General features: G+C 42.8%; 1 protein-coding gene across 9 annotated transcripts in view; it reads right to left on the bottom strand.

Annotated features, from left to right (window-relative positions):
* Window positions 1-137: 137 nt before the first annotated feature.
* LOC1275743 (cAMP-dependent protein kinase type II regulatory subunit) overlaps window positions 138-27,510 on the bottom strand; it is a 38,271-nt gene continuing 10,898 nt past the window's right edge. For 6 of the 9 annotated variants that reach the window (XM_061663454.1, XM_061663457.1, XM_061663456.1 and 3 more), the window contains exons 3-10: window positions 23,104-23,338; window positions 8,784-8,965; window positions 7,745-7,845; window positions 7,560-7,661; window positions 7,347-7,494; window positions 7,182-7,257; window positions 6,893-7,075; window positions 138-5,122 (exon numbers count right to left, since the gene is read on the bottom strand). In XM_061663454.1, the coding sequence (XP_061519438.1) occupies window positions 4,992-5,122; window positions 6,893-7,075; window positions 7,182-7,257; window positions 7,347-7,494; window positions 7,560-7,661; window positions 7,745-7,845; window positions 8,784-8,965; window positions 23,104-23,317 (1,137 nt within the window). In that variant the 5' untranslated portion in view covers window positions 23,318-23,338 and the 3' untranslated portion in view covers window positions 138-4,991. Of the gene's footprint in view, window positions 5,123-5,411; window positions 6,345-6,892; window positions 7,076-7,181; window positions 7,258-7,346; window positions 7,495-7,559; window positions 7,662-7,744; window positions 7,846-8,783; window positions 8,966-13,194; window positions 13,975-14,056; window positions 20,313-23,103; window positions 23,339-27,510 lie in introns of those variants that run through there. The other 3 variants (XR_009767173.1, XM_061663460.1, XM_061663462.1) reach the window with 3 other exon arrangements.

Raw genomic sequence — 27,510 nt, 5'->3', positions numbered from 1 at the left:
GCAACCAATCACCGATCATTCAAGTTTCGATTGTTATTGTTTAAATGTATTTTACGGGATTGAATTGTTCGGTTACGGTGTTGAGCTGGCTAGAGAAACCCTGTATTTAGAAAAATAATTATTGTACTTCATTGGCGTATGATTTGTTTCTACTTTCATTTTTATTTCCTTTTATTTCATTAAATACGACACCTTCATTAACGAGACAGCAACATGTTGTTTTTTTTGTTATTTTGTGTTGTTTTGCTTCATTTTCATTTGTTTGTTGTTTGTTACGCATATTTGTGTTGTGTGATTTTTTTTGTCTTTAAAATTAGCAACTCAATCGTGTAATATTCAACGAAATCGAACTGTTAACTACACTTGATACATGCTTTATATTCTGTTTGTGTTTTTTCCTTTTTGTTGTTATGTTTTCAAAATAGATTTATCCTACATCCTTAAGCCAGTTCGGTGTTTCTAAACCAATTCGCCCGATTTATGTGTTCAGAGGAAGCATAGAGCTGCTCATTTATAGTAGCATTTGGAATTTTACGTCACTTTTCATCTTTACCGGAAAGTAGAAAAGATATAAACTGCACAACAATAGTAATTAAATATGCAAAGAAACTTCATTGTTTTATTGATGGAAAAGATTAGTTTAAACTTTCCATTCAATTTAATTAATCGGTTTGCCCTAAATGTTAAAATATAGTTTTGTTTTTCGTGAAGAGTTTCCTCGAATCAAACTAAGTTATTGTATTTTTTCTTTATTTCTTTAATTATAATTTAAGTTTCAAGTGTGTGTGTGTGTTGGCCTACAATATCATTAAGCGCTTTTACTATGCTAAGGGTAAAATTTATAGTAAACAATGAAATAAAGAAAGGTGAAACATAAACGAAAACATTTTAATAAGGAAACAATACACAAACCACTAGTTGTTATGCGCTTTTTACCTCAAAATCTGCTATTAGTGCTATCGGTTCCTTCTACCCAAAGCGGAGCTAGCCGAAGAGTAGCTTGAACCAACCTTTCATTGTGCCGTAAAATTAACATTAAATAAACAACGCTTAAAACGAAAATGGCCAGCATTTTCCCTAGTGCGCTATATGTTGGAGCAACTAGTATACGACCAGCCTTGCGCCTTGACTGTCCGCTTAGCAAGCGTAAGCCATACAAACTGTTGGCCCGATTCTGATACGGAGTTTAATATATTCATTATGCCACATGATGATGCATGATTTCGTGGTTGGGAAAAGCAAAATGAACCTTCTTAAATCATTCTTGTGGGTTACGTTGCAAGCTGATCTTTTTATTTAAAAAAAACGTAAACGTAGTAAAAGGAAGTGTTTTCTCAATAAATGTGCAGCGGAAGTGTAGACAAACGTACGTACGTTGTATTCCATGCTGTGACCTGTGCTGTGTGTATCATGTGGAACGCATTTTGCGCCATTGGTTGCATGATTGACTGTTTTAAATCTGTTACAAAAAGCATGTTTACACTGTTATCGCACTCTGCACGCACGTTTTTCTGCGTTACTGAGCTTGACACGCTCGATTTTCACTTCTCTTTAAATGTCACTGGCACTGGCACAGCTGCATTGCAAGATACGTCTGATTATTTCCCTCTTTTCCCTAGATAAGCTCTTCATATACCTAACAGAAAAAAATACTAGAAGTGTAGAAGTTCGAAAATACCTTCCTCTAACGAATGCCTCTGGCATATCTTGTCAACTTTTCCTTCTGCATCGGTGTGCAGGTAATGCCTCTGCATTCTATCCCAGTGATTGATCAGCCGTTTTGCAGCAGGATTCCTTGGCGCGGAATCCAACGAATTTATATGAGCGTAACTGCTTGCCTGTCTTGTAGCCTTACTTTTCGTGCGCGACTAAGTATGATTAAGGATATTTCATCTCATTTTGTGTGTGTGTGTGTGTGTATGTATATTCATCTCTTTTGGATAAAAGGGCACATTTAAGATGTCAACGAGTTTTTTGTTTGTTTGTTTGTTTATTATTTGTTTACTTTTGCCATCTACTCTTCGCCTCACGCATTCTTTGCACAAGATCTTTCTTCGTTAAGCTTTTTAAAGATGTGTATACTTCTTCTCATCTCTGCATACTTTTGATCTTTTACTGTTAGCACTGATTTTGCTTCTCAAGAGGTACTGTGGACAGTGTTACAGACGCGGGTGTGATAGAGATGGATCCATTTATTACGTTTATTTTACGCGATTGTGTTAGGGTATGTCACATAAGCCCGCCTCGGCGGAAGAGAAAGCTGCGGTTGGGAAGTTTAGATTTGGTTCTTGTCCTATAAGACTGCACACCTTTGCCATTGTCAATAGGCAAAAAAGAGCCAACAGTTTGCCGCGCTTGCCTCACCGGGAACTACACTGGAGCGTTTTCTTATATCGCTACTAATGATACTACTACTAATGATGTCAATACACAGGATCACCAATGTGTAGGCTAGCGTACACAAGGATCCATTTGGAGGCGTTATGGATACGTCTGGTACGAATTGCGGGACAAAGGGTCTGCGTGGATCCTTCTCATCAACATGCATCGTACAAATGCTATATCATGATATGTTGAATGTTAAAACAAAACATGTAAATTTCAACGCAACACTTTTAGACGAACCGTTCCACAGTAGTATCTGCAGTCCGCTCGATTATATCTGTTCTGTTTTATGATTCTCTGGATGTTGGTTGTGTTTGTGTGCTACTTGAAACCGTTCAAAGCGTCAGGAAAGGTGTATAGAAACAGCATTAAGGTGAAAACATAGATTTTGATTGCCGGAGTACTGATGAGAGATTCTTCGAAAACGCTTTAGAAGTGTGTAGTGAATGTTGCGGAAACGTATTTACTTTCGTTTTACGTTTTTTTCTCTAGCAAACGTCATATATGTATATGTGGGCATGAGAATATTCCATTACAAGGGATCCATAAAACACTAATATCAGAGCTTTCATTCATCGTTACATTCTCTTGTACGTTTAGCAAGTATTGTATCGCTAAACTAAAACAACTCCCAACTCAAGTAACTGTTTCTTTTCCGTCATGTTGCCTTTCCACGCACGCTTTTTTCTATAAGCGGAAAGCATACATGCATTAAGAAACTCCCGAAGTGGGATTTTCCGATCCTTATTATGCACAAAATTATGTTTCATTTTTGAAGTTTGCACGGCGGTAAACGTTGAATGGAAACTAATCTGACAACATATTTCTTCTGTTGGTATCATTCTTATTTGCCATAGATGCCTGGTTGAAGTGTATATCTATTTCATTATATATCGTTTAATGTTGTATCCACCCTCTCTTCACCATCACGCTGCAAACATCTACCCTTAATGCAATACAAAACCATATATTCTTGATATCATCTCAATTGTTTCTGCAAGCAAATCTACGCACCACCTTATGCGTTCTTCTACATTTTTGTCACCTTGATACGTTTTTTTCTCATGTTTATTACAAGTGTTTACTGCTTACTAGCTATTTCATTTCGTTTATGGCATTTTATGATCGTTTCTGACGCTGTATGATACGTGTGTGTGTATGCAAATGATGATCATCTATCGCGTAGCATTTTTTTTCTAATATAATTTATATGCAGCCATACATTTCACGTCATCCATGATGATCCGGACACATCATTCCTTCTTTTCGATGAACATGTTCACGAAATTATTCCGTCACGTAAATTCTTTATTTTTACACGCATGAAACGGCATTCCAGTGTTTTTGTTTTTCGTTCTACTGTTTCTTATTTTGGTCGTAACCATTGCAAAATAATACTAATATAACAATCACCAATAATAACCATCCTTTTGCTGAACCACTATAACGATGTTTGCTTCTTTTTTGCTCATTGGCAGCATAATAAATAACAGAGAAAAAACACATACCAATAAATTAGCATTTCAAAATAATACAACGCACTTCCTGAACTAAAGGCCGAAAAAACTCAGTTAACGTTTTCTAAACATTTAGCCGTAAAGGATAAACTACAGTCTGCTGCGTTCGTTATTTGTTTTTAACTCAATTTTAATACACTTCTCAGCATACACACTTAATGCTTTAATCGCCCTAAGGTTATCATATCGAACAACACGACATAATGAGTAAGAAAAGTTATTTTCATGTTTTACCATAAAGTCTACATACACAATTACGATGTATCTTACTCACTACACGTCCACCCTCATGCTCGATTAATGTGTCCGTCATCTGAATATTCAGCGTCAGCTTAATGCACACACGAATCGCCACTTCACACCACGTTCAACAGACTCTACACAATTTCAGTTTACAATTTTAAATTTACTTGCGCATCAGATTCGTTCAACTAAAGAGCTTGGGTCGTGTCTTACTCCATTCACCATGATGCATTTCATGTATCTGCGTACTTGTATCTATAGCATGTACGGCGGCGGTAGTGGCGACTTTTTCAAATATTTATCTTTTAAGTTTTTTTTTTTGTTTGTGTATTCATCAGCCAAAAAAATATTTCTAATCTAATTTTATCATCCTACCTTCAAGTCCATCGCGTTGTTGCTCAATCATCGTCGCTACAATCCCGAAACATCGCATGTTTACGAACCTTGGTTTCGTTACAATGGCAATGGCTTTTTACGTTTCAGCACTGTCGATGATTTTGTGCGATCACGATCACGAGCAGCCACTAATTTGGTTTCAAGTATCAAGTAACATTATCTATGCTGGCGACTCGCAATGTGATTTAATTTGGAGTAAGTGGCAGGTAGGCTCTTATTCAATCATCATTCTTACCCTCCTCGTGTCTACAATGTTTGTGAAGCAGGATCCCTGCATCCGTAGAGTGTAGCCTTCTAGTCCAAAAGATAGTTTCGTCTAAAATTATGGCGCTGTTTATCCCGCTCGATTGGTTTTCATCGTTTTTCGTCGTGGAGTGTAGAATTTTTCATGCAGCATATATTTCTAGTTGATTAGAATTCCCATTTGATTGATTTTGAACCAGCAACGCTTTATCGGATGTCGGTGATGTTGTTTTTGCTGCCAAAGATTTTAACTAGCTGCGTTTCGTAATCTCCGATGTTACGCTTCATAATATTCATGCACGGTCCGAGTAGACGTTCGAACGCGTCCACATCCAGAACTGTAAGGCAAGAAAGCAAAATATTGATTGTTTTCATTAATGACATAAATTAAATTATTTGTACAAAAGCGCATTGAGTAAAATGACACCAAATATACAACAAACTATTCTATTTACCTACATTAGGAGTAATTTTGCGAACAATAACATAACGACAAAACAATATCTACTCAGTGCATTCTTACGAACTACTTAAAGTTATCTTTCTTTTTTAATTTAGTTTCACATAAAGTTGGCTGATTGAGGGACCAATTAGTGATTTGTGAAGGTTAAACTGGTTATCGCTTACCTTTTTCGGTTAACCATCACGAAAATATTAGTGAGTGCAATACATTGTGAGAGTCACATATGGTAGTGATGTGGTGTTGCAATGTTGAACATTTATATGTATGTGTAGATGTTTTTTTTTTTAATTAGTATATCGAACGTTAAAGGATTATAATTTAACATAAAATCTCTCAAAAAATGCAATTAAAACTTGGATCTGGATGCTTGGAAATGTATTTCGTATTAAGTAGCGTTATTATATCATTCCATAAATGGAATAAACAAAATAAAAAATGCATTTCCCAACAAACACTAAACCAACATGCTGATATAAACCATTAAAGTAATAACCAATAAAATTTTTTACAAAAATCAAAAATCGATAGAGCAATTTTGGCGAAGGTGAATGGCAAACAAGATTACAAGCCAAACACATTTCGTAGCAAGAACATAAAGCAAAGCAGGGCAAAAATTTACTCGTTCGTTTGACCGAAACCACTTGCCACACAACCCATAAAAAAGGTATTTTTACATAAATAGTATTAAATTGCATCATCGCAGTTTTGTTTTGAGCCTGCTTACTATGGGACTTGATAGGCATTGTAAACACAGTGGAGCATAAAAGCTTTTTTAAAATTGTTATTTGCTTTTTACATTTGCACATGTTACCATTAACTTAATTAGAATAATGTAGACAATGAAATCAGTAAATCTATAAAACATTGAACTAAATTGAAATGTTATAACGTTTGGCATCATTATATTCCAAATATAGACATTGTTTTCATAACAAAGCTTAATTGAAACACACTTCCAACAGCTTGTTATGCCTTTTGGCAAGCTTGTCGAATCATTTCATAAACAGCATCATCAATGTAACGATAATGTTGCATGCTTCGAAGCAGCAAATCAATGCAGTTTCCAAGTAATCGTTCGAAGCATTCTGTTTCTAAAACTGTTTCACACGCAACCAAGTGGAGCACATTTATGTTTTAATATATTATTATTCGAGGCAAATTATTATTTCAGTAAAAGGTGTATAACATAATGTATGGGATGTTAGATAGTTTTCAGATGTGTGTTAAAGGAGTGGGTAAGTAGTGTGATTGTATGTTGTGAATATATGTTAAGTGAAGCGAATCCCGTTATCCAGGAGGTTGAGAAGAAACACACGCGTCACACATGGAGGAATTAACAGAATATGTTAATGAAAGTCGTCATGCAAAAATATCGAAAAAGAAAGAAAAAAATTAATATGATATAAAATTATACACAAAAGGGCTCTACTACCAGCATTACTAACATTAGATGGTCATACAATACTCAAACTACCACTCAATTACAGTAGCCAGAGCGATAGATTCAATAGCTAGTGATAATGTAATATGCATGCCTTGCACAGTTACTGGTCGCACACTCGTATAGATACAGATGCAGTGCTTATGCTGCTAACCACGTTTAGGTGCACTATAGTGCAATGTTAACGCACTGCACAATACTTACATGCCACTTTTACATTGTCGACTGCGTATGCGGATGCAGCTCGTGGCCTATGTGTTACCAGCGCAAGCTCGCCGAAGTATCCGCCCTTTTCTAAATTGGAAATTTCTACCTCGCCGGCATCCTGTTGGATGCGAATGGACACTTTACCATCCTCAATAAAGTACATGCCATCGGCAGCGTCACCTGAAAAGGAAGTAAAAATGACACACGCAAGCGTAAGCAAAGAATGTAAAAAATAAACCAGTAAACATTTTCAGTTCAGTACTGAAAATTTAATTTTCATACTCACCTTGTTTGATAATTCGATCACCTTTAGCGTATGTTTGAGGTATCAGCGCATCGGCCAAGTTCATCCGTTCATAGTTCTTTGAAAAAAAAAGCGATTTAATTAAGCAAAATTGCAACGATGCATCTGAATTTTCTTTCATATGAAAACCTTATTCAATAGTATTACCTGCAGCGTTTTTAGCATCGGCACAGCATCGAGAAGAGCTTCATACATTTTCCGTTTCCTGAATGCAGACTTTAGTAAAATCCTTCGGAATGTTTGACGATCCATTGCCCACAATTTGCCGTCCGTTTCTGCTTGAATAGTAGCAGCTCTGAAAAAGAGAACAAAAAGGAGTATTAAAATGCCTCCACAAGATGAATTTTTATGTTGGCTTACCTTGGCATATTGTATAGCAAAGCCAACTCTCCAAAGCTTCCTCTATTATCATATGTGTGTATGTGCTTTTGATCTTCACCCACATACGCGTTGTAGATTCCACTATAGGAATGAGAATAATTTTACATAGTTAAACACTGAAACACTCATATCGCATCGTAGCTCTCCACATCCTAAACACTTACGACTCAATGACGTAAAAGTTGTCGCCATCATCACCCTGCTTGATGATGTAGTCTTTCGCTTGAACTATCTTTTCGAACATCGCATCTAGAACCTCATTCATCTGCAAAGATATTGCATACCACACAAAATAGTAATTATATCGAGCTGCTTCCAAACATTGACTGTTTCGGTGACAAATTATTAATAATCAGCAAAAATACCGTCGGGTATTGTTATCGCATACCGCTCGGTACTGCTACTCATGCACTCATCCCTGCCAAGACAGTGGACGGTAACAAAACGAAACCCCATTACGACTTTTGACGGCCAATAAACTAGATTTCCGCCGACTCACTATTGGCCTGGCGGACGTACGACAAACTCCATTAAGCAGTTAGTAACTTTGTCCATTAAAATTGCATATATTATAAGCCGTCCAATCTTCAGCCGACAAACCGAGCCTGGTGCCATCAGCCGGCGATGGTGGTACCGCCGTACAGCACACCGAGATGGAAGAGAAGAAAACGGTCTGCACACTGGCACGGGATACGGTATTCCCTACTCGGCTGGGGTCTTCAGCCCAACTCACACACACACACCTATCGCAGATAAAATTCGATCATCTTGTACATTGTGCTTTGCACTCAGGTAGTAATAAAAATTGTAATTGAAAAAGTTTTCGGAGCAAAGTAAAAGAGACTTCATAAAATGCTCTAGATGCTAGCGTCTAGGTGAACGGCCATTTCCACAGTTAGTCAATTTACTTATCTATTTTTAAATAACAGATTGTTTGACTCATTCATATTTACTCTTCAAGACGAACAGATTCAAGACACATTGGATACCATCTAAGAAGTGTGAATTTAATTTGTAACGATCAATATAGCCTCTGTTTATGCCACATAGGACACAGCACAACTATACAAAAAAGCTATTTTCCGTATAACTGAAACACACGTTTCATTTTATTGCAGATTATTTTTGCGTAATATTGAATAGTTTGATTGCTTTTTAACGTATATCAAAGAAAAACATGTCTTGCGAGCTACCCAAACATACCTGTTCCTTGTCCAACGATCGGAAAAGTAGAATGTTTTTGACTGAATCACACAACCGGGCCCGCTGTTCGTCCGTTTTGGGAAAGATTGCTCGCGCGCCCTCGTCTTCGTCATCGTTTTCAGGATCGTACGTTTCGGCAAACACAGATTTCCTACGCGATGCATATCGATTCACTAGCGGTTCTGGAAAAAAAATAGAGAAAATAACAAAGCAAATGGTACAAGGTTAGTGGTATGATGATGATTAACCAACTCCTGTCGAGATCGAAACTAATGACAAAGCGACGAATGAAACCGAATCAATCTTATTTATAAGATTCTGAAACTTCTGATACTGGAGTGGTTGAAAAATTGGGTAGATAGAGCTTTATCAAGTGTTACATAAGCCGGACGCAAACACTTTCTTTAAATTATTCTCAAACAAACACTTTCACTCAAACACGTTAAAGCTTCAATGGGAGTAACTAACACACTAACACTACGCAATCATATACGGGGCCTCACGTATAATGTGAATTACAACCTTAATGCCTACAACGTGTCACCATGTGACCCCGTACATCTCCATCTTGTTTAACATTTTTTATTGCATCTCTCCCATCTTGTTTGCTAATCCACACGCGCTTGAATGCTCTCAACAAATCCTAACGCAATCACCCACCAATGTATTCTATCCATAATCCTTTCTACACTAGGATATGAGTCACAATGGTTGCCGGCCTGACGCTGGACAAAGATTAACCGTAATAACACTGATTCATCGTATGTCAGGCAATTAAATACTGCGTTGCAAATTGTATAATTATTTTATCTGTACTCCTCCATCCAATGCTACACAGATACCCCCCGCGCCATCGTGTGTCCACGGCAGCAGTCATCAGCAGTCTCGTGAAGCGTATCCCAACAAATGAGTGGTTAGCAGGAATACGTACATCTTTTTATATTATTATTCTTAATCAGCCTTTAACCATCCCGTCGGCATAACGACGGGTGGCCATTCTAACGCTTTTAGAGCGCAAGAACATCCGCAAACCACAGGCGGCACCAGCAGCAAAGCATCGAAACAGTGGCGTAGTCTGTCGCAAAGTGTAGCATAAATTTTCATTCTCTTTGTCGCTGCAGCAACTATAGAGCGCACAATATGCTCTCCAGCTGTTGCTTTGGCCGAGACAGCGGCCAACACCGACAAACCAACGCCGGGTCGTTTGAGTGTTGCTCCTTTCACCTTCAGCACGCGCGCATGTAAGACTGTTTGCCGTGCTACAGCAGAAAATCATCATCCCGAGGAGCTCATCGCGTTTCGCAATTCACATCTCATTCATCGTTGCATTTTCATCAGCAACTGAAGACAAGACTCGTTGGCTGGTTTCTGCTGCTCTGCCTAGAAAGATAAAATAAAACATCCAGGCGAGGGGAAATTCTTTTTCCCTGTCTTGGAGCATTCATTGCCTTGTTGTACCATATCAAACCCCTTTTTGCGGCAAGCTATTATCGTTGCAGTGTTGTACCAGTCGCTGTAAATGTGATTCTAATGAGAAACGGGTGTAAGCCGCTAGGACCAATTTGTTGGTAGTTGTTTGTTACTTGAATAAATTAAAGATCGCTTGCGAACAGTTTGTTGGTTTGCATGCGCAGTTGAAGAAAGTATATCTTTTATGAATTATCATAACTTTTTACTTTATCGAGAGGATACATACATCTCATTTCTGAGGAATACTAACTTAATTAGACTGCATGCATGTGAGGATGTCTCGAACTATTTCATTCAAGAATAGATGTAAAGCCATCAAATCAAACACCAATGTTTCCCTACACAACCTGTACTCCAATGTGCGTTCAATTCGGAAGAAAATTGAAGAGTAAAACCGGGCTAGTGCTTTCTCCACATCATACGTAATCTGGCGAGTGATGCACTTTCAAGTTGCATTTATCCGCCCATCCAACCCACGCCAACACAAAATGCACGCAGTCGCGCCCACTCTTTCTCTCTCTCTCTCTCTCTCTGTGCGAAACAAACTACATCGACCTAGAATCGAAGGTTTTCTCATGCACCTCCCAAACTAACAGCCAGCCGGCAATCAGTACACGGCACAGCAACATGCAGCCACGTGTGTTTGTGTACATGTGTGTGTGTATTCGCCCTTTGCATCCGCCAGCGGGGCACTTTATCTAAATTTAAAATCTGTTAACTGCTCAAAATGCAAAGCAATTAAAGCAAATCAGTGCCGTCGACGTGCGACGTCAAGGTGGAAGTATTCGTGTCAAACCCAATCTTTGCACGCCAGTCGGGTGAGGGTGGGTACCACCATCGTCCCACAGCACACATAGCGGATGCAACGATGCAACATGTGCAAACGTGCGCCTGGGTGTGAGATGGCTGGACAAGAGCTACACGAACCCACACATGCACGTTGCGTGCAGCGGGTGAGGGGAGAGGGATCATTTCCAATACCCCAGGCGGCGGGCCTGGGCGACGAGGGGCGATAATTGAAATGTTGGTACTAATTCAAGTGAATGAACGTAGCTTCAAACCCTCCCACCATCCACAATGTGTTGTACTGCTGGTACGAAGTGCTACAAACCGAATGTAGCTCGATGCGCTACATCAGTTAAGTTCCCACGGTGTATGGTGGGGTAAATAGCGCTGCTCTAATGAAACGTGTGCGTATGTTTTAGTTAGCCGCTCCATATCAACCAGCTTATCTAATCCACCCGGAGACGTTGCCACACTACAGCATACCAACTTCTCAACGATGATGCATTCTTGGCAAAGTGTCGACCTACGACCAGCTCCCAATTAACTATGCACACACTCACACACGGAAGTTCGAGTTTATAACGCACCATTGGTTGTGTGCATATTGTGCGGGGTCGTTCGGAGTATTCTTTGAGTCTGGACAACGCTCCATCACCGTTATCGATGAAAAAAAATCCTATCGTGTTTGCGAAACGACCTCCCCCAGCCGACAGGATACCATGTTTAATCCTGGCGTTTATAGCCCGAAGAGCAGCACACAAAGCCGGATCGGTTCAGTGAGCATATCTGTACACTCCATATGTACGCTTGTTTCTATGTTGCGAGACTACTCCTCTCATTAAAGCGTTTCCACGGAGATTAAGCTTTTCTGCCAGCGGAAATCCATGCACTACCTACAAAAGCGATGCATGTAGAGAATATATTATAAAATTTCCTGAAATTGAGCTTGCATGAGTGCACTTTAAAGCGTGTTTCCTTTACAAATAAAGACCAAAGAATCAGAAGAACACTGCTTCCGAATGAAATATGCAAATGTAAAGTTTCACACTAATTCACCGCCACCGTCCCACCAAATGAATTGTTAATTAAAAAATTGTAAGATTTGTACCATGATTTCCCCCATTCCCATGGCAAATTAAATCAACAATCATAACAAGAAAACAATACTCTGGCCTTTTACCATTCGATGCTTATCTCCCTCCTGAGCAAATACAATTATCATTCCAAAACAGCTATCTGATACACTCGACATGAACACCACCTCTTACAGAAAGAGTGGGGAGGGCCTTCCTTCCTCCCTTGTGGACCCTTCTCTTTCTTATCAATATTTACACGCTGTCACAACCTTATCAAATATCATATAATTTTTCCAACTTTCCACCCCCTCCTTCCCACCTATCTGCTAGGGAGCTGCAAATTCTCCTCTCGGTTGAACGGAACATGCAACAGGTCGGATCAAAATTGACTGCCAGACATTCTATACGCACACCCGTTCCACCGATTTCCGCCCGTTGTTCGACCAGCATCATCAACACGACCGGTAGTGCAAAGACAGCCAAAAGTACATACAGAGGGCGCGCGCGCGCGCCTCCGTTATCACAAATATTTACCCTAATAAAAGTGGTTGCTGGTGGTGTTCAACTGTTGATAACATCGCCAATAGAGCGTCCGATAGCGCACCAACCCGTACTACCCCCACACTACGACAATGTAAAATGAAAAGGCTCTGCGGGTGTGCCACCCTGGTACGCCTCACTCTAAACAAGAGCTATCAGTCTTAATAAGGCTGGAAACACCAACCAGATAACATTGTCCTAAATGATGCTCTTCCCGGTTTTGGTGTGGGCTTTGTGCCTAAAACACAAGCGCCAAACACTATCCATTCGTCGCTGGTGGTAGGTGACCAGTTCGAATTGGCTGCCCTAGCATTTACTACAATGGTGGCAATTTTTAGTCCAACACCTACATCCATTACTGTTGGTCGGAGTTACCCATCAAATTAAAACCATCTCATCACACAAACACACTAAACACAATCACCAACAGGATCTCCGGCTGTTAGGGGTTTAATTATCTAGAAAATGGTTCATGATTGTAGCACTTATCCAGTAATTATCTACGAAAGGATGCGGCACCTGGCCACCAGTTTGCTTACCGTTTACCGACGACAGGACGTCGTAATTTTGTGTCTGTACAGACATGTTTCTTTGGCTAGTGCAGATGTGTGCCAAGCTGATTTCACCCAATGCGTGCCCGGTGGTGTACACTACTACTGTGACGACGGTGCCAAAATTATACACACTCCACGATTTGCAAAAGGATTACCACAACGCTGTACGGTTTATCACACACTACAAAACACTAGTGACACAATTTACATGTTTGCCAGAGAATTTTGATAAAATGACAACCACAACAATGTCTACCACCTGTTAACAGATAGTATAAAGGATGCTCTAGTTTCTGTAGTTGTATAAAATGAATTTCACTGAAAAAGTTTAATTCGTTAAAGCTGTCTAAAAAATAACTTTATGAAAAGATACAACATAGATGAAAGCTCCTTTGACAAGTAACATCATTATCTAAACAAATGGAGAAATACATCAGGTTCAAACAGCCATATCCAGATTTTATTAGGATTGTTTCAACGAATAACAAAGTGCCATGCCATAAATTTCACCGATGGAACTATTGTCTATCGTCTTGGAGGCGTGTATGACTCGGTCAGTTCTTCCGAGTGTTATCCAATGCCATCGTTTTCTCGAATTTTATTTCTTTAAACCAAACTTAAGAGTGACATTATCTTAAAGATACTTCCGTCTTTTTCGTACCTGTATTGAGGAAAGAGAAGGGACTTATCATCATATTAATTCCCTATATGCAATACGACCGAGCCGTCTCTATTAAATAATAAATTAAATGTGCCAATTCCCGTCCAATGTGCCATGAGTAAATGAATTGTGTATGTTATACCGAGCGACCATTACCAATACCGCGTGCACGGACACTGATCTCACCTCGGGATTTTTTACGCAAAAAGCGTCCAAAGAACTTCCGATTTCTTCGTTCCATTGGAGTGCTACCGTTACTTATAATTTACGAAACACTCAACTTTTGCCAATTGGATGCTAAATAAAAACTTTCCCACTATAAAACCCACTATTTGAATTCTCAACTGTAAAAGACACTTCTCCTCACTAACGTTATACACACTCAGCTTCACCAGTCATCAACCAACATGCTACTGCAACGCTACAAAATCCGACACTTCCATCCGTTGGAGCATTCAGAAAACAACACTGACACATGTGCCTGCACTGCAGTGACACCATTATTCCTACGACACAATGCATTCGGGATCGAACTTCACCTAACGCAGCACAATTCAAATAAAACAACTACCGGCCCCGAGACACATTGGCCATGTTTATCCAGTTGCAAAAAAAAACCTGTTTGGCCAAACCTTCCAGACACCCTGGCCTTTTAAAGGCCCGCCTACATACAGACAGGCGTATGGGAAAGAAGGGGAGGTCATCGGGCAGACTAAACGCCATATTCACAATGAATTGAATAATGAAACACACATCACTCCTCTGCTGGCTCTAAACGCAGCGAGCCGCGCGATCAACCGGACGGAGCGAACGTACAACGATGATGCAGGCCACACAGTTCTCTTGCCCACGTGTTGCACAGTTTTGCCCGTCGCGCACCATCCAGATCGCATGTCAACCGTGTTTTCGCCAGTCTGCAAAAGTTGACCGTTTCGTTCGCGTACGAAATGAATCGAAGGTTTGCGATCAGCTATTAAAACCAACATTCAACCGGACCGACCCCACATCGATGATTCTTTCATCCAACGATGGTGATGTCTATATACGACAATACACAAACACACAGACAGTTTTGTGAAACTGAAAGCAGAAGCAGAACCTCGCGAGAGTGGACGACGGGTCTGGGACCTTTTTTGTGACCGATCACTGCAAGCTCCTTCGTACGACTGACCGTGCGCCGTGCTGAAAGAAGTCGATCTTTTCCGACCAGCGCACTACACACGGACAAACTTGCACCCTCCAAGAGTGGTGGGCGAAACTGCTGGATGGGGGGTGGAGTGGTTAGGAAGTAGCGATGCGTCCTGCAATGCAACGACGACGACGTGTGGAGTTGGGTAATTGCTGGACGGTATGAAGTAAACACGATACACGACGACGGCCAACCAACATCCGAGGCCATCGGAGACCAGGCGGGTGTGTGTAGTATGTTGTACAGAAATCAATATTTGATTCCCGCTCTCACCCCCAGCATTGCGGAGGCTGCGAAATAGAAAACCAACGTGTCCTTGTCTAGGCAAAGAGCTGGAGGGTGAATTGGGAGGGTCGCTGCCTGTTGCTTCTCTACCGGTCAAAGGGATTCGTTCACTGGAGTGAAAAATCCTGTCCAAGCGAGGTGAACACAAAAAAAGCTCCCGCCCCGGTCGGTTGCAAAGTGAGGCATGAGGAAAATATTAAAACTCCTCGCTTCGCTTCACTTTCACCCGTCAGACATTTCTCCGCTCTTCCACCTGTAGCCTGGATGAACCGCAAACTTAACGCCCTATTCAAAGGCTACAGAGTTTTCCAACCAGTGTGTTTGTGTATACCTGTGATCAAATGAGTGAGGTGTAAAGGGTGTGTAGATATAGAGGACATAAAGCATATATTCTCTCTTGGGTGTGCTGGTAAATGGTTTGGGGTAGGTTTATGTAAATCCATGCTTACATGGTTCATTGCTACTGCGAATGGGATAAGAGAACATACTACCCCCCCCCCCAGTCAAGTTTCACGCGACTGCGGACGGATTCTGCCCATAAAATATAGCACACCGCCTCGCGATACAAACGCGATGCCTGCCACTCTCTTTAGGCATGAATACGCACCGAAGCCTATATTTGCTTAAAAGCTGATCATCATCTCAGCATGTCGTCCTTTCAACCCAACCGATATCGAATCGATGGTGATTATCATCAGCACGAAGAAGCCTCATACCCAGATGCTTTTCCATTGACCTTCACCGTTTAACCGATGTTTCCCAGTAGGCCCACACTTCCTAACCCTATTGCTTTTTGCTGGCAGTAATGTAAGTACTCGAATAACGTAAAAAAACACACACACACTTATTACTTTATGTTCATTTCGTCACCGAGCAACTAAATGCTATTAAACCGATCCCCAATTTCGGACTGCACTCAGCAGAAACATCTACGGCTATTAATAGGTCAAACGAAGAGACATAAACCCCAATTATGACAGTAGTTGCTTTTTTTCGCATCCCAACACAAGAAGTACACGAACAAAATGAGAAAAACAAAGTACCGAAAACGACTAACGCCAGGTCAACCAAGCCTCGGTCCATCGTTCCAAGGGTCGGGGGAGGTTTGCTTTAAATTGCTTTTACGAGCTCGTTTGAAGTACAGCCGAGAACCGAGGCAATGGGTGGGAAGTACTACGAGAGCGCGAGCGCCCATTTTGGAGGTAATTAAACTTTCTACTTTGGCGATGGTGCTCTTCCTCCACTTCTGTGCAGCCCACAATTTGAACCGAGGCAACAGTGCGTGGGACACATCCCTAAGACCGGCCATCAAAGCGATCGGGCTACGACCAAGCTACGCGTTAGCGAGAGGGCAGAAATCGGTGGAACAATATGAAGGTCCTTGAGTGCCGCACAGAAGCATCGAACTCAATGTCCAGCCGTCATGATGATACAGTCGATGGAAAGCCTGTACTTTCACTGTATCGAACAAGTTAATTTAGGATAGTACAGTTATATTTACATTCACCGTTACGGAATAATGTTTTTTTTTGTCTACGCTACAGTCCACCAGACCAGTCAAACAAACGCACGTTGACATCGAAATATAGTCACAGCGAATGATTACCGATGTATTACGAGACTCAGAGTTTGCCTCTGTGTCTCCTTGTGCAAAAGTCAGCAAACTGGAAGTCACCGTGACCGTCGTCCAAACCGAGACAGGCAAACCGACACCGGATGCTTCTGCAATGCTCGCTTCCTATGAAGCACATCTTCAACAGCATGACAAACAATCTTCGATATGTTTCATCCCTCTCGCTATCAATTCCGGACAGCATTCAATATGCAACAAGTAGACCTTTGACTTTGCAACAAACATCATTCGTTGTGTTCTGTACAGCTTCCCGTTCCTCTAATCATCAATCATCCTGGACTCCCTCCCCCGCCGCCATTGCATTAGCAGCAAACCTGGAAACACCGCAGCTTGCCGGTTTGCCTTTCTAAATCAATACTGAAAGATGAGTTGAAGAAATACTTTTCCGCAAACGCTTTTTCGTTCGTTCGAATTTCCACTTCAATTGCGCGGGGCTTCAGATAATGTACTTTGAGCAAACGAACCGCTCAAAAACTCACTCTTACGAAGGATAATTTTCGTGGACCAAAGAGGAAACATAAAAAAGGCGTGCAGTAAATCTCTGAATAAATAACCATCAGGCCCGCGCTCAGATAGCTGCGGCAGCTCCGACCTTGGCTGGGAAGACGGAGCTGGCCTCGCGAGCGCTCGGAATGGATTATGTAACTGTCTCCCGGTTGAAAATGTATGTTATCACACCTTCGTGATAGAATTTGTTCTCTCCCGCCCCGCAAAACAAGCACACACACGCTCGCACTCAGCCGACGTTGGAAATAAAGTTCATCCACGCATAAATCCCGTTTCATATCAAATCAAACTCAATCGCCTGATTTGACAAACCTTCTCACCGGCTTCAACCGCTATTCACCGGCACTGGCGGCAGAAGATGCTGGAGCGAAAATACATGCGTGATTGTATGAAATATTCAACCACTCTTCACACCGAATTATCCGTCTCAATCGGTGGTGGTGTTGTGTTGCCACCGTGTGGGCGTTCTGAAATGGTGTGCGAATCATTTACATGTATCAAAAAACGGAGCACATGAAATCGATAGTCTTGTAAAATAAAAGCTTTAGCGAATGATGGCTGGTGTAGAAAAGCTTTCGCAGAAAAGGCGTAGACATGTTGCTAAAGCGCCTAGCCGAAAAGCAACAGTTAAAAACACCAACATTTACATGGTTGATACATTTTAAACGGAACCAAAATCAGTCATTTTTTCATTTATACAAGAATATGTATTCATGTTTTACATTATTATTTTACTAAAAGTATTTGAATAAAATAAATACAGTTGTTCAATATCAGTGATATTGATATGGTTTACATATTAGAGCAGGATACAACCAAATAACTCCGAACTGATAAAAAAAATCAACCCTGTAAAAGCACATAATCGGTTGCGCACTTTTTTGTAATACACAACAGGCGAGCAATAAATTTCCCTACTGCTAATTTGTAGTCTTTTGCAATCGTTGATGGCGGACCGGGGAGACAAATTGTTCGAAAAGATGTTCGATTACAATCTACAAACGCGCGCGCTTCTGGTGACGATTGCCATAAAGCGCAGGTCGCATGCATGATCACGATGTTGTGACACCACACCAACAGCGAACGAGTCAAGGGAAAAAATAGCTTTTAAGCATGAAGCAGAATATACGTATATCGCGGCAGTACGATCGATCGTACGCAACGTTTAAAAACAAAACCGGACCTGCTTGCACTTGCAGCAGAGTGGCGGCACGCACATTCTCCACCTTCACCCTGGGCCCCCTCTCAAAACGCATATCCGTTGGCAATTTTCTTTCCCCATGTTCATGCTCTCAACCTGCACAGACGGTGTGTAATGAGGGCTCGACGAATGAAAAGAAAAACAAAACCGGTACCGAGGAGCCCACGGTTCGCGAAATTATAAATTCGTCCGTCTGCCAGATTGTGCCCGCTTTTGCATCGATCGCATGACCAAATCAGGCCACACGCACACGATCTATACGCAAGCTGAACAACAACGGTCGTCAGGTATGACAACAAGGGTCATGTGACTTGTGCGGAACCGCTTTTGCCACACTCATGACGCGATAGTTTCACCAAGGAGTACACATACCGTACAATACACCACGCACAGTGTAGTAAGAAGCCCTTTACCATTCTAATTGATTCTGGTAAACCATATTTTCCAGAACTTTATATTATGTCATTTTCAAGAAATTTTATGCTTGGTATTACCCACAGCTTCATTAAAATGCGTATGCTATTTTTATCTCACTTTTGAACGAAGGAACTGACTCAAGCTGGAGATATTTAAGAAATAATTAGATATTCAGCGAATTTCGCTACATCTTTCATTGAAAAATGCGATGGTTTCCACGTAACGCTAGCTTGATGTCTTAATATTCCTATAATTCTATCGCGTTAAACACACGCCATACATCGCAGCCAGCTGAAGCAGTGGACGACTTTTGCACTCACACGATAGCGTAGCGAAAAAAAACCCCAAACAAAAAGTGGATAGCTTCATCAATCTTCATCACCAGCATCATTAGACGAAACCTTCCCCGGACCTTTTTCGAATACCGTGGATTTTTGTTGCCGTCGTCGTTGTTGTTGTGTATTAATGCAGCACTGGACCTGGGCTCGCTCCTCTCTCGGCTGGAATCCATTTATTGCTATCGAATCAAGTAGATCGCTGTTGGGTTAGTGCTGCACGGCTGGGTCGCCCCGGTACGCGTCCTGAATGCACACGAGGCGCACGTGTAGATTGCAAGTGGTGGCGCAGCAGATAGCAGTGATTAAGCAAGTAATATATCACACCACTGCCGCTGAACGAGGACACCCGATGCATCGACGGTGCACCAGCCGGTGCTAGGACGCAATGCTATATCGCGTCAGTTTGAGAAAATCGTGCGGTGCATATCAACGTGGCACGCACTATTGGCTGAGCTTGCCTTACACCGAGCAGCAGCATGTGGCCTTGTTATCGCTTAATAGAGGCGCGTTCGTCCAGCCAGCGGCCGAGCTAGAGATAGTGGGTGTTTTAAATTTGGATCCAAAGAGAGAGAGAGAGACAGAGAATTACATCTAATTAATGGCCACTTCGACAGAAGTTGGCAGTGCACTATATCCTACACTTCGCTGCAAATAACTTTCCCAGGACGGACGGCTTTTATGATCCATCGCAGCGTGTGTCGTACACATTGGAGCTCGTGTGACGCAAAAACAAAATCAGTACCCTTAGCGGGATCGAATAATAGAATCAGCTATGTCGGTTTGCCGTCAAAGCGCACTTTTAAATTTAGCTCCTTTAACAGTAGCAGCACACGCGTCCCGATCAATTGGGCGATTGGTTCAAGGATCTAAAGGGCCCGCGGGCGAAACTGGGGCCAATTGACGACTAACGACATCTTCCGATTCCGAACCCTGGCACGCTGTGCGTTCCCCCGAAGATCGGGAGAGTTCTCGGCACACCAATAATAACACTAATTGCCCTGTACCCACACCACCACCACCATGCTCCTTTTCCGATGAACGTCTAAGTTCTGCTGCATTTTCCACTGATTGTGTTTATCTATTCTTAATTGAATATTTTAGCGAAACAGAACGATTGTGCGCGAAACTAGGCAATTGATTGGCTGGTTGCTTCGGTTCGAGATGATGCTTCAACTGACGGGGTGGTGGCGGACTGATGAGGGGGGCACTTCCTAGCTTCCATTTGCTTTACCCCCGCCTCCAAGCAGATCGCACCTCCAGTCTAATGAACGTGCGAGAAACACTTAAGCCCTGTTCTGTTTACACAACAGAATACACATACGGGAGAGGAGGGCAGGCAGAGCCAGAAATCAATCGATGAAAATGAAGTTATTTTTCATTTAGTTCTAGTCCAATCCGGTCCACGAATTGAGCTGTACCCGTGAAAACAAATTGACGTATATCGGGCGCCCTTGGCAATTTATGGACAACGAGCGCTAGAGAGGCCGACCTAAAGCAGTCAGCAGTCCGTGATGAATAATTTGTCGGACAATTTTATAGTTTATCGATGATATAATAAAACTCTTCCATCGCGTACGCGTACCAATTTGGACCAGTCCTGTTTATGCAACAGTGTTGGTTTCACAGCGTACTTTAGAATAATTTGCAATAATCACCTGATACAGTTGTGCGCTTCTCGTAAAGCCCGCTTACATAAACCATCTGCGAAGGGAGCCACTCGTTGAGTTTGAGTGGGAGAGTATTAGCTAGTGAGCCAATCGGGCAACAGAACAGCAGCACGCTTCAGCTAAGATAAGGCAACTGATACAGCAAAGGCTTCTTCTTTCCAGGAACGTACGCACTTCTATTTGCGCCCCTCTCTAACCCGCCTCCGACCGCCGTCAGTGAGTTAACACTGCCAAGCTGAACAAATAAAGTAAGTGCGAAGGGGCCTATTGAGCAAGGTAATTGTAGGGCGAAAGGCCTATGAATGATGCCCATTGTGTGGCGAGGCAGCAAGACTCCGAGATCCGACCGCGAGAGCCATTAAAACAATACGAACGGTAAAGCATGGGCGAGGACATTGAAAATGGAAAGACGCATTTGTTGTTTGCGACATAAAGTACATCCATTGATCCTCATCTACATTTTACACCCAGCGAGGACGACCGAGTTGCTTTGCCTCACCGCTACTGTCTTTACCTTCGTACACATAGTTTGTTTGAAAGCATTCAAAAACAAATCAACACGATTAACGAAAGCAGTCAAATTAAAGCATTCCCACTCTATCGGTAATGTTAAAATTTCCAACTGGTTCCATTCCCACCATACAATACACACACACACACACACACACACACACACACACACACACACACACACACACACACACACACACACACACGAACACCACGTGTTTTCCCGTTTCATGCCATACCCCGACAAGTACACACACGGTGCACATAAATTGCAAAATGAATACTTTGTGTAACACACTACCCCCAGTAGGCGCACAACAGCACGTCGTGTCGTATTCTTATCTCACAACCGCTGTTGTGCGCTCGCCGTAAGATCCGCAAAGCCCAGGGTGTAAACAATCGTTCACGAACATATGGTGTACTACCACGGAGGCGGACGAATAATATCGTGACGCATGTATTGTTGGACCGTATTTGCCCACTCTTTCTCACCGTTGGCGCGCGGAGAAGAACCCAACCACGCGCTGCGGGGACAAAACCACAAGCCAAGAAAGTGGCAAAGGCGTACATAGCTTCTGTCAGCTCCGCTTGACGTCGTGTAGCGATAGAACCGTGTTAGACACGGTACACGAGACACAAAGATGTACGTAAAAGCTAGATGGATACGATCGAAAATGTATACGCAGCATGTATGTGGATTTACTGTGCGTACATTGCTTTCGTAGGCGACGCTCTTCATTCACTCTAGAATTAACCCATTCACCTGTCGATGGCGTCAAACCGCTGTTCTGGCAGCTACAATAAATGATACATATTGCATATATACTATTTCACCGTACCAAAGAACAATTATCATTCTTTCGTTTGCACTGGTCGGACTGGAAAAATCAATAATTTTGCCAAATCTTGCACACACACACGTACACAACCAGTCACATGTTAAGCCGCCCGATAGGTGTATGAAGCCTATGTAGGGCATGATAATTTTAGTGTATCCTTGCCAAGCGACATAGGGCGCCTTGGAAGTGGATATGGTTCTTTTTTCGTCATTGAGCGTGTTAGTTTCGGAGGTGCTAGCTGTGGGTGAAAACTTGCCAACTCAAACCCCCCAGCACGCGAACATATCACACCCACCCACATACACACCAACATTAGAAGGTGGAAGGTTTCATTTGTCCACGTTGGAAGACCATCCGTGGTGGTAGAGCGCATGCTTTACGGCTGGATACACGCTGCCCGACGGAGCTTGGCGATGGAACCGTAACGTTTCGGTCAGTTTTGACACGAAATGCCATTGAATTTTACCACTACGTAATAGCACCAGGGGCATTATTGGATCTACTGTGGACGGTACCGCAAAGGACAACGAATTATCCTACTACAGCACGTGAGACCAAATTTCCCAACATTCCGAACAATCTTGTCTAACGTGGCAGCATATTTTTCATTATCAAAATCGAAATCAAACCCATTTAACTGTACCTACCTTCGTCATGTGACATTATGCTCTCGTCAGGCGAGGTTGGCTCGGCAGACGTGATCATCGTTGTTTTGCGGTCCTCCTGCAGCTTTGTAAAGAACGTTACCGCGTAATCGATCACATCGCCCGGCTGCTCCAGCAGGTACGCTATCGAAAACTCCAGCAGCACATCCCTTAGGCCGTCGGGAACCTGAATCCGATGCTTCTGTTGACTCGACATAGTTCGTTTGTCTTGCGTAATCTGCGGGAGGGGTAAAAAGCATACAAAAACACATTAAATCAGATACATAATTTGGCTACGGCCACACGAATTGTGAAGTTTGCGCTTTATTGAGAATGAAAGAATACAACATCTGCGTGCATAGCATCGAATGAAAGGCTTCGTATCTAGAGCAAATCACGACGTCCACCATGCAACAGGAAATCTCTGTGGAGCAATTAAGAGGAAAAGTCAGGGCACAGGGATCCCCCGCGTCCCTCGTCACTCTGCCGCCACTGTGTCTCCACACTCAACTAGCTCACATTGCAAGACCTAATCCAAAGTGCCATCAATGAGGGAAACGCGAGATGCGACTGGAACAGAAGAAGACCGAACCGCCCCATCCCCTCGCAGCGAAACGCCGAGACGTTTAATTGACTTTAATTAAATTCGCAATCATGTCCGGAGCGAAGTCAAAGAATGGTTACCCGATCTTGCTTTTCCAACTGCACAGGCCGACTACTATCTCTGACTGGCTGAAGTATTGCTGCTAGGTGTTAGCAAAACCGATGGTCTATCTTTGCCAATCGGTAAACGGTTTGGTTTTATGCGGTGCTAATAGCCTGAATCCAACTGTCACGATACACTTGTACATCACATGCTACTTAACAGGCAACAGGGATCATTCCATTAAGTACGTGCAGCGTCGAATATAGACAGTTCATTTAATTTGTATAATTACTTGTTATGTCGACACGTAAATATGCGTTACATACTACATCATATATACTTGTTCGTTTCAGCTTGCCTTTTAATAATTCGAATGTGATTAATTTCTGTTTTCGTCTTCATATGAGCAATTTTGGGAGACCAACGTTTGTAATTTACAAAATTTTGATGTCATAAAGCTGTTCACAATGTTCACAATTCAACAATGTTCCGAAGTATTCCAGGTTTAACAATTGACAAGACAGGCTAATATAATATCTACTTTCAATTCTCCATTTGATGATTATTGTTAAAAACATAGGACTAGAAAATACATTCACACAATACAATACCAATATTGTGTACCGTTTAAGAAGATGTTGAACATGTAGATACATAAATTAAAAATAATGCACGTGTTTTTATACACACAACCATTTGCTGTTATGGAAAATTATGCCACCCCGACATTACCCTGGCTCTCTCTTCTCTCCAGATCATTGTCGAGATCGAGCGCTGTTCTCCAACTCTCCCCGGAGCGGGACACATTGCTTTCGAGCCAACTGAAACTGGCTCAAAATCACGAAGGCATCACTATTCATCCCCTCTCGCCAGGGACGTCCTGGGATGACCTGGGATTCAAGCACGTACGAGCAGCAGAACGACCAAAGGCGAACGAGTACACACCATGATGCCACGCGCCACTTCTTTCCCCTCAGCGGTGTCTATTCCGTACCATGACATCACGAAGCGTTCGATAATCGATACTACACACAGACCACGCAGTTTGAAGAGCACAGAAAAAATCACTCTTGTAAAACCAGAGCATTGAGGGGGGGTTGGTAGTACCATTTAACCGCCGCTGCCGCAGCCGCCGCTGCCACAGCCGCCGGTCGGCAGAAGCTGTTAAAACACAGTCAATAACATAGATTCCAACGCTTTATTTCCTACAATTATACTACTGCCCCAGGCCGGTCCGACGCGTTCGATACCTTCTTCCCTGCTTTTTCATCTCTGCCATTAAATGACCTTCCCTTCCCGCTGACGAATGCTGGTTCCGTGATGCAAAGTCGTACATCCGACCCCCCCTACGAACCCCCGCTCTCTTCTTCTCGCTGTGCCAATCGGAAGAATGTTTGCGTAAACAATCGAATTGTTTTATTGCTCATAGACTATTTATTTTTGCCCTGCTTCACTCTGCTGGCTGGCCCCCGGAGCTACGATTTGCTGAAACTCATCTCCATCAATAGCAGCAGCAAGTGGAAACTCCAGTTCCGCCACTACAGCTACTAGAAATACTAATATTTTCAACCGTCGTCCCCAATTTGCTACATGGTTTTGTTACAATTTTTTTACATTATTACTGATGAACTGTATACCGGAACTATATCCGCACAGAAACATGCATATTGCAAGATATTTTGACAGGACAAACCGGGGAGAGTGCAAGAGCCATAGACCATAACAGTACAACTTACTTCAACGCGAACCGCTAACGTGTTGAATGAGAACAGTCACCTGACGTCTACTTGGCACGTACGCCAGAGCTCTACCAACACTACCAAATCCACCGCCAATGCAGTACTACTTCAGTCTCACTCATCTCGCTGACATTTCCCAACGCTCCTGCTGCCCTTTCCCCGCCGCCAGTAAGTTTACAGCATTTTGCTGGCAAACCAGATGCACCAAAAGAACCTGATCTACCACTGGTCGTTGCGCGTACCACCGAACACAGCATAAGGTACGTCGCCATTACATGGCCAAAGAGGTATGCTCACCTTCGCGTGAAAGACAGAGAGACTTAGTTCTTTCATCTCGGCTGAGCGAAACGAATCAGTAACGAGTGTATGAAAACGGTATGCCTACAGATGAGCGAGATAAGACACGGGGGGGAGGCCAAAGTGCCAAGAAGTCGCGTACGCTGTATCATGCTCAGAGCAAACACACACATACACACACAGACACCCACCCCTCCATGCACTTCAAAAGGTAGCAGCTGAAAACTCTTAAAATTAGGAACCACGCGTTTGAGACCGCTCACAATACGAGGGCGTATGCCGACGACATGTTAGTTGGCTTCAGAAGATGGTCCCCGCAAGTATCGTTTTTGCTTCGCGTGTACAGCCAACACACTGCGCGAATTCGCGAATTGTACCATAAGTTTAACTCTTTATCGTTCCCCAGCTACCCTGTAATGACACAGGGCTGGCGCAACACATGCCGGCCCCATCGCCACCGCTGTGTGTATGGAAGAATCTCGGCCAGTTGATGATAAGAGCAATAAGCGATGCACGTGGTCGTACGGTCCAAAACGGCGCAACGACGACGACCACATGTCGATCTCTCACTCATTACGTAGAAACATTCCCTACCCCCTTCCTAACGCTACTTGACGACACCGTGGTGTCACACGCCTCGCACCGCTAGACACACGGTCACATGATGGACAAAATGGGTTAATTTGGCCGGCACGACACACCGGTGGTGTTGGGCGGAAGTAGGTGAGATGATTCTCTCGGACTTCCAATCACTGTTTCCTTCCAAATACTGTTTTATGCTAGTGACGGCGGACCGGCCGACGTCGACAACGGCGGCGTGCCGACCGAAACCAACGCAAACCAGCGTGCGGAAGTAACAGGAATGGGGAGCAAGGGTTATAATTGCGTCACAAATAAGAACACATTAGCACGTGAGACATGAATGCGTCGTCACGACGGATTGTTTGCAACGGGCAGGCGGGCGGCAGGCCGATCCGAAGTCGAATGCGCTGTTGCTGGCCTTGCCCTTAGCGCGCAAACCACACCGGCTCGTACGGGAAGGAAGCTTGTAGTCATCTTTGGGCCGTGATCATTTTTGTTTTTGTTTTTTTTTTTTTGTTTTTTTTCTATACCCCCTAGTACATCGTTTATATAATCTCAACCAAGAGATCTGCATCATTTCGAACACATCTCATCCCCGCTGGGTGGTTTTCTTTTTTGCATGGTGTAGAGATGATGGCTTGGTTTTTATTGCGCACCCTGCCCCAGACTACATCAAGGGTAGTGGAGCACACCACATATCACTGGAGGTGGTGGAATCATTTGTCTAAATGAACTAAACTAAATGCGCTAGCGCTAGCCAATCTTTTCCCCTCTCATCCAGAGCCGGAGAGTCAAAAAATCATCTCGATTTTGTTTACACAAACCGCCAAAACGAATCAATCCTTGCAGCACAATTTGTTTTATTTTCGTTGCCCCACCGGCTTGCAAAGAATTCCAGCTGTCTGTGTGTTCCCGGGACAGGCGCAGGCACAGGCGTACAGTAAATTCACGCAGTTTTTTAAAGATATACTTCCAATGAGCGCAACTCCTTCACGGCAAAAGCAGTTAGCCACCCGTCGACTTTTTAGTTCTAATTTCTACAACACTCGCTCGTGATGAGCTCGCTGAAGGTTCTCGCGGCCGGTGGTGTACCACCGACCGTTCCACGACCGATCTGCGCATAACATTTGCACACGCTTGTGGGAG

Source organism: Anopheles gambiae, chromosome 2 (assembly GCF_943734735.2).
Source record: "Anopheles gambiae chromosome 2, idAnoGambNW_F1_1, whole genome shotgun sequence".
NCBI classification, from domain to species: domain Eukaryota; kingdom Metazoa; phylum Arthropoda; class Insecta; order Diptera; family Culicidae; genus Anopheles; species Anopheles gambiae.
The sequence above is the reverse complement of the archived record's forward strand: the minus strand, read 5'-3'. Positions and strand labels throughout refer to the sequence as shown.